Here is an 8,934-nt window from a genome sequence, read left to right as displayed (position 1 = left end):
AAAATGATGGTTTTAGCAATGTGTAATTAACTATATTATTTTCATTCACTAGTTCACTAGTCTTGGTAATATTTATTTTGGTCTTTTTTTTTTTTTTTTTTTTTTTTTTTTTTGAAAATAGGGTCCCTCAGATTTAATTTTTATAAAAATAAGGGTGTTTGCACCCGTTCAGATCGTCTCTCTGTCCCTTCCCCTGCCTACTGGAAGAAATAATTCTAGCTACCCATTGGGTCTTTTTTTTTTTTTGAAAATAGGGTCCCTCAGATTTCATTTTTTTTAAAATAAGGGTGTTTGCACCCGTTCAGATCGTCTCTCTGTCCCTTCCCCTGCCTACTGGAAGAAATGATTCTAGCTACCCATTGGGTCTTTTTTTTTTTTTAATTCATAACAATGTACAGAAATGCATGAAATACTTTTAAAAGGATTCTGCTCTTTCCCTAAATTCCTGTCATCTGACCTGCAAACTCCCTCTTGGGTTTCGGAGTCTGAAACCATTTTCATTTAAATGAAATAAAAAGAGGGATTCCAATTCGGTGTTCTCTATTTATAACAAAGTGTCTTCCATTTCCTTCCCTTCTCTCTCTCTCTCTCTCTCTCTCTCTCTCTCTCTCTCTCTCTCTCTCTCTCTCTCTCTCTCTCTCTCTCTCTCTCTCTCTCTAACGCACACACACAAATTGCCTACCCACCTCTTGTACTTGGGTAAAAGATAACAATGTTATATATATATATATATATATATATATATATATATATATATATATATATATATATATGTATATATATACATATATATGTATATGTATATATATACATATATATGTGTATATATATATACATATATATATATATATATATATATATATATATATATATATATATCACGTAGAAACTATCCAATATGGAATTGTCAAGAATAACTTCAAAATAGTAACAAATTACACCGAATAAACCTCTATCTCTCTAGCAAACTACAATTACTGAATATCAATAATTGTTTCCCCCACTCTAAGATCGAGGCCTTCATGAAGGAAACAGCTGCCACCTACGACTGGGTCACCCTCGAGTCCATAGGAAAGTCCGTCGAAGGTCGTGACCTTTGGGTGAATATACTGTCGGTTCCTGGAGGAGCCGAGAAGCCAGCAGCTTGGATAGACTGTGGCATCCATGCAAGGGAGTAAGTTACAATCTCCATGCTGCTAGATATATTTTTGATCACTCCATTAACACCTTCTAGTAACCCCCATTACCCATTGAAATCACCCAAACCAGCTCTAAGTCACCTCATCACCCCTTCAAGTCACCCCAACAATCTTTAAGGCACCCCAACAATCTTTATGTCACCCCAATAATCTCTAAGTTACCTCATCACCCCTTTAAGTTACCCCACCAATCTTTAAGTCACCCAAACAATCTCTGTTACCTCATCACCCCTTCAAGTTACCCCCAACAATCTATATGTCAACCCAACAATCTGTAATTCACCTCATCACTCCTTCAAGTTATCTCCAACAATCTCTAAGTCACCTCCTCACCCCTCCAAGTTACCCCAACAATCTTTAAGTCATCCAACAATCTTTAAGTCACCCCAACAATCTCTAAGTTACCCCATCACCCCTTCAAGTTATCCCCAACAATCTCTGTTACCTTCTCACCCCTTCAAGTTACCCCCAAAAATCTTTAAGTCACCCCATTCCCCCTCCAAGTTACCCCAACAATCTTTAAGTTACCCCATCCCCCCCCCTCCAAGTTACCCCAACAATCTTTAAGTCACCCCGATAATCTTTAAGTCACCCCATCACCCCTTCAAGTTACCCCAACAATCTTTAAGTCACCCCAACGATCTTTAAATCACCCCAACAATCTGTAAGCAAATTCATCACCCCCTCATGTAATATACAACATGAGATATATTAAGTGAATACAAATAAATTAGCATAATTAATAAGAAAACAATTGATAAAATAATAAGTTATGTATAGAGAGGAACTAGAATTGCCTCTAGTATTATATCTTTAATCATTATAACTTCTTATCACCTGACAGGTGGATCACCCATTCAACCTGCGTCTACGGGCTAGACTACTTGACAAAAGAATATGGCAAAGACCAAGAGGTCACTCAGTTATTGGATAAATATGATATCTATTTGATGCCAGTTTATAACCCCGATGGATATTCATTCAGCTGGACTGAGGTAAGTCTAATAATGATGATAATAATAATAATAATAATCATAATAATAATAATATTAATAATCATCATAAAACAATATCTACTATTATTGTAAAATAATAATAATAATAATAATAATAATAATAATAATAATAATAATAATAATAATACCTGCCATTACTGTAAAATTATAATAATAATAATAATAATAATAATAATAATAACAATAATAATAATAACAATCTAAATAGAGAGTATTAAGAACAATTACAATAAAGGCTGACACTCTCATAATCATCATTTTTATATAACTACATCAATTACTAAGGGCAACACTATCAGTAACAACAACAACAACAACAACAACAACAACAACAATAAAGAAAGTTTTAATAATATACAAACAACTGGTATAATAGCACATCATGACAGCAATACACGAGTGTTCTGGATAAAAGCCCCATTAATTACACTTCATTAGGACTCAGTTTATGTCATATAGAAGTTTCATATGTAAAAATTATTGAACGTTTATGAAAAATTTAATCTAACCAGTGGATTCATATATTCCTCTTTTAAGTAATAGTATTGGATGTATTTTAAAGCTCAATATTAAGTTATTCTTTATTAGGTAAAATATGTTAATGAACGTTAGATATGGATATATATTGAAATATGTTTATATTGCTACATAATGTGTAATAAGGAAAAAAATTGTATTATTCGTAATTTAGTTTAATTTCAAGGAATGAAACTAAAGTTGATTGATAGATAACCTTTTTTTCTAACCGGCGGTAAACATACAGAGCATAAATGCCAGAAAATACTTGTTTAAACTGTGTGTATGTGTATAATATATATATATATATATATATATATATATATATATATATATATATATATATATATATGTGTGTGTGTGTGTGTGTATATATATATATACATATGTATACAGTACATATATGTACATAAGCTACACACACACACACACACACATATATATATATATGTATATATATGCAGAATAAGTATATATGTATATATATACAAGTAAGTGTCAGTAATTAATTACATATACTGTATATCGATTAAACCTTATTAATCCTCCTGTGAAGCAGCATTGATATACCCCATGAGGATTTAAATAATTCATTTATTCATGAAAATCATCACTGAAACAAAATTCAAAAGTTCAGTTACTATCTTTAAAAAAGTATAGGATGAAAAATACCGGGTTTTTTTCATAATAAAATATAGGACAATGTAAAATGTTTCCTATATCTTTCTCAGGATCGGTATTGGCGCAAGAATCGCGCTAAGACCTCCGATCCCGGGTGCCTGGGTGTCGACCTGAACAGAAACCAGGATGATGGACATTGGGACGGCCCTTACTCGTCAACTGACCCATGCAACGATGCTTACAGGGGTAAGATGCTGCATTCATTTAATTTCATGTTCCTTCATGGCTGAGCACTATGAAGCGCAAAGTACTTACTCTTACTTACTCCACTGGCTGCGGGCCTCCATGGCTCTTTGCCGCCGCTACAAGAAGCTTCCAACGACCACGGTCCTGCGCAAAATCCCACCAATCCCCCCGGATCATCCACTCCAAGCTTTGTCATGTCCCTTTTTATATTATCAGACCATCTCATACGGGGTCTTCCTGGAGGTCGTCTGCCCTCTGGTTGTCCTTTAGTAATCTGGCTTATCAGTCTATCCTCATCGGTCCTGGCCACATGTCCTGCCCACCTTAGTCTCTGTGCCATAATTGAAGCGCGAAGTAGGAGATGATGAATGGAGAAGTATTGAATTAAAAGCCCAAGATAGAGGCAACTGGCGAAATCCAACCGAGGCCCTTTGCGTCAATAGGGGTAGGAGATGTTAATGAAAATATAAGAAACGTGAAGTAGGCGATGATGAATGGAGAATTAATTATTTCAAAGCTCAAGATAGAGGCAAATGGCGAAATCTAACTGAGGCCATTTGCGTCAATAACGTAGGAAATTATGATGATGATGAAAATCTTAATTATCACCAATAGATTTTCTTCTTTTCCACCGTTATCCCTGCATTTAGGGTCGGTTACATGATGCACCCTCTCCAATGCCTTCTATCAAAGGCATCCTCTTCCACTAAACCTCTTCTCTCCATATCACCCTTCACCTTATATCGCCATTTAATTCTCTGCCTCCTTCTCAATCTTCTCTCCTTAACAGCTTTCTCTCATGCCATCCTCACTTATAGATCTGAAGACTATTGTTGTCTTTAACTCCTTCTAGGTTAATTTCACGGACAATTTTTAATATTCACTTTGATTTTATTAAGCACATGAATCCTTCCGTTTAACTATCAGACTGAAGTCATGGTTAGATACAAAAAAAAAATTATCAAAGTATACATACATATATATATATATATATATATATATATATATATATATATATATAATATATATATATATATACATTATATATATATATATATATATATATATATATATATATATATATATATTTATGTATATATATATATATATTTATGTATATATATATATATATATATATATATATATATATATATATATATATATATATATATTCATTTATTTATTTATTACATATCTAGGCACTGCACCATTTAGCGAGCCGGAGAGCACAGCCGTATCTAACTACGTACTGTCCATTATGAAAAACCAAAAAGTGAATGCCTACTTCAATCTCCACTCATACAGTCAACTATGGATGCATGTCTTTGGCTCGACTTACGACCTACCACCAGAAAATGCAGTTCTCGTAAGTCTCAACCATAATTTTGTCTTACACATGATAAGGATTTTTTTTTTCAAAGGTTTTCCTTTTTTCTAAAGCGTGTTTTTATTAAGCTTTTTCTTTTTTAAAGCACATTATTTTTTTTATAAAGCGTATTTATCTTTTGTCATAGTATAGGGTTATCAGTCTTCAAATATATATTAGCGAAAGAACTTTTTATAGTTTATTTATGAGATATTTGTTTTTGATGTTGTTAATAGTTTATATATGACATGTCTGTTTTGACGTTGTTACTTATTTTAGAATGATTTATTGTTAATTTGTTCTCTTCATTTATTTATTTCCTTATTTCCTTTCCTCACTGGGCTATTTTTCCCTGTTGGAGCCCCTGGGCTTATAGCATCTTGCTTTTCCAACTAGGGTTGTAGCTTGGATAATAATAATAATAATAATAATAATAATAATAATAATAATAACATTATAAAAATTAAACATCTTGCATCAGCCCATTTTCAGATAACTATATAACTCATTAATGACTACGACTTAAACCTCTGAAAATTATGATTATTTTTAATTGGAAAGAGCATACGAATAGATAACTATTACAGAATTTCTTCAACAGGAATCGGTGTCCAAAACCGCATGTGACGCCATAAAATCAAGCCACGGAATAACATTTGACTATGGACCTATTGCCTCAATCATTTGTAAGTTTCAAGTATAGACAAATAGATAAACAGTAAACTAACTAATCTTCTGTAACATTTTTGACAAGAATTTGATGAGAAAATAATATAGTAGGATTGGTGTTAACATTATATTATTATTCATCCTGGTATACTGTACGTCATATTTTGATGGTAAAATATTTCTAAATATTTAGGCTACTTATCACCTGATTGAAACCCAACATACATATAAGTCAGTAAACTAACTAATCTTCTGTTACATTTTGACAATAATTTGATGAGAAAATAATGTAGTAGGATTGGTGTTAACATTATATTATTATTCATTCTGGTATACTGTACGTCATACTTTGATGGTAAAATATTTCTTAATATTTAGGCTACTTATCACCTGACTGAAACTCAACATACATATAAGTGCCTACATATTAAGGTCCAAGAAATATACAAAAGTTAGATACCAAAGCAAATATCTGAGCCAAATTAAGCTTTAGCCTCATTTGCAAAATCTCATTTATTTTTCCTTTCTAAGTGCTTAATTTAATCTTTATACTGGAGCTATACTCCTTTTTTATAATGAGGTGCATTTGCGCTAACTGGCAGGGGTGCCCTTTCTGCTCGGAAAAGTTTCCTGGTAGCTCATTGGTTGGATAAGATAATTCTAACCAATCAGCTTGTAGGAAACTTTTCCGAGCTAAAAGAGCATAGTTTCCTAATTTTTGGATATTAATACATTTACTGGCTAGTTTCACGGGGTAAAGGAAAAAATTCTCAGGAGACGGAGTTCAACAGTTTCCATTAACCATAGCCACTTCCTTTTGCCATTGTTAGCAGATGTTCAATCTTCATGATTAAAATAAGTTCTTTTGCAAGACAGATTCAGCGTTGAAAGCACTGATCGTACAAAAGACTTAGCTCGCTTCATTCAACGATTTTTCTGCTTCCAGACCCGGCAAATGGAGGAACGGCAGACTGGGGCTATAAAGTGGGAATTGTTCACTCGTATGGACTGGAATTGCGGGACAAGGCTTCCTTTATTCTTCCAAAATCCGAGATCATTCCAGCGGCTGAAGAAACATGGGCCGGCTTACTGGCGGCCATTATGGCTATCTAGGGGATCGCTACAAAAAGTACAAATATATACGCTAAGAGGAGAGTTGTATTCCTGATTTCCTCTTTTCATTTATGCTTTTCTTGTTAAGAAATCCTTTTCTGAGCGGGGATACCTTAAAGTGGTGAAAGGATTTGTGTAGTGTCAGGACCAAAAAAGATGGACAAGCCAGGGCCACCCATACTAGGTTGATTTGCTGTGAGCGATCACCAATCGGCACTGGCCAGACGGATGACGAAAATGGCCAAAACCTCATACATGATCAAGACATGTCTGAGGCCTTTGTCCTGCAGTGTACTAAAAACGGCTGCATTTGTTGTTGCTGTTTTTGTTGTTGTTATTATGAGACAAATTTTCATCTTCGTCCACTTTCGTGCGGGGGTGGAAAAAAAAAAAAAAAAAAAAAAAAAAAAAAAAAAAAAAAAAAAAAAAAAAAAAACGGGTCTCCATGATTTGAACCTCTTTCATGAAGAACAAATATCAACTAACTTTACTGACAGAAAACTTCCGGTAACATCTTTAAACGTTGAAGTTTCTTGATAAAATGTCCAAGGCCTTAACCAATGGGCTAGTGAGCATGGAGCTTAAAATCTTTATTCCTCGTCAAGACTCATTTTCATATTCTACACTGTTAAAAATTTGCACTAAAAAAAAAACGGTAAATGCCTGGCAACATTTATACCAGGATTTTTACCGTTTTAAAAACGGATATGTTGACGTAAAGGAGGTCACCAACCCGTAAAACATAATAAAGAGGTAATGTAAAATTACGGTCGCCTGTATTCTACTAAAATAGGGCTGAGAACATTATATTATTACGGAAAATTTCTGATTAAAATCATAGTTTTTTTTTAAACAGTGTATTGTTTACTAACAATGAAAACCAAATCCCGTCTCCCGATTTGCATCATTACCATATTATTAAGGATTTTTACATCTCTATTAATATTTTTCACTGCTCAATCCTCTTTCCTCCCCATTTGCTATTCAAGAGCTTAATTTAGATTCCATCTTCTTTATATGATTATCAATCAAATTACAATCCCGGGTTCTAATATTGCCTCTTCCCTCTGCATAATTAATTCAACATAATTTCATATTTATGCATTGTTAATACCTTTTAATAAGCTTGATATATGTCATGTTATCCCGCTAATGGCGTTCTCCATCACGAGGTTTCAATATTACACAGTATTCTAGAAGTTTTATTCCAGCTGTTACCAAGTTGTGGAATGAAAATTTCATATTTATGCATTGTTAATACCTTTTAATAAGCTTGATATATGTCATGTTATCCCGCTAATGGCCTTCTCCATCATGAGGCTCAATACTACACAGTATTCTAGAAGTTTTATTCCAGCTGTTACCAAGTTGTGGAATGATCTTCCTAATCGGGTAGTTGAATCAGTAGAACTTCAAAAGTTCAAAGTTGCAGCAAATGTTTTTGTGTTGACCAGGCTGACATGAGTCTTTTTATAGTTTATATATAACATATCTGTTTTTGAGGTTGTTAATAGTTTATATATGACATATCTATTTTGACGTTGTTACTGTTTTTACAATGATTTATTGTTAATTCGTTCTCATCATTCATTTCCTTGTTTCCTTTCCTCATTAGGCTACTTTTCCCTATTGGAGGCCTTTAGCTTATAGCATCTTGCTTTTCCAACTAGTGTTGTAGCTCGGCTAATAATAATAATAATAATAATAATAATAATAATAATAATAATAATAATAATAACAACAACAACAACAACAACAATTTAAACCTGTATAGAGATAAAATTATAAATTTGATTGTATTGGATTTACGAATTTTAGGCACTGGGACCAAGGAGGTTATTTTACGATAAAAGAAAAATATCCTTAGCCCCAAACAGTCACATTCTGAATATAAAAACAAATAAAACATATTAACTTAATATGATTTTCATTCAAATAATTATGTCTTCCTCTACATTAACACCACATCCTAAATTATCAGCGACCAATTAACATTCACGAGTTATATTTGCTGTGATGAGATAAAATTATGAATGTTACACATTTATAAATTTGCCGTAAAAACCGTAAAAATCCTGGAATAAATGTTGCCAGGCATTTACCGTTTTAAAAACAGATATATTGATGTAAAGGATTAATATCACGGTCACCAACCCGTAAAAGATAATAACAAAGTAGGGTAAAATTA

At 33.0% G+C, this 8,934-nt stretch overlaps 2 protein-coding genes across 2 annotated transcripts in view; both read left to right on the top strand.

The window, feature by feature from the left end:
• Positions 1 to 6,786, top strand: part of LOC137641688 (carboxypeptidase B-like) — an 11,477-nt gene extending 4,691 nt beyond the window's left edge. The window contains exons 4-9 of the mRNA XM_068374487.1: positions 1,011 to 1,174; positions 2,044 to 2,194; positions 3,463 to 3,598; positions 4,798 to 4,964; positions 5,566 to 5,650; positions 6,580 to 6,786. Of these exons, the coding sequence (XP_068230588.1) occupies positions 1,011 to 1,174; positions 2,044 to 2,194; positions 3,463 to 3,598; positions 4,798 to 4,964; positions 5,566 to 5,650; positions 6,580 to 6,746 (870 nt within the window). The 3' untranslated portion in view covers positions 6,747 to 6,786. The remainder of the gene's footprint in view (positions 1 to 1,010; positions 1,175 to 2,043; positions 2,195 to 3,462; positions 3,599 to 4,797; positions 4,965 to 5,565; positions 5,651 to 6,579) is intronic.
• The window catches only part of LOC137640741 (uncharacterized), a 560,696-nt gene that overhangs the window by 412,284 nt on the left and 139,478 nt on the right, over positions 1 to 8,934 (top strand). The window lies entirely within an intron of this gene.

This window comes from Palaemon carinicauda, chromosome 5 (genome assembly GCF_036898095.1).
Source record: "Palaemon carinicauda isolate YSFRI2023 chromosome 5, ASM3689809v2, whole genome shotgun sequence".
Taxonomy (NCBI): Eukaryota; Metazoa; Arthropoda; class Malacostraca; order Decapoda; family Palaemonidae; genus Palaemon; species Palaemon carinicauda.
The sequence above is the reverse complement of the archived record's forward strand: the minus strand, read 5'-3'. Positions and strand labels throughout refer to the sequence as shown.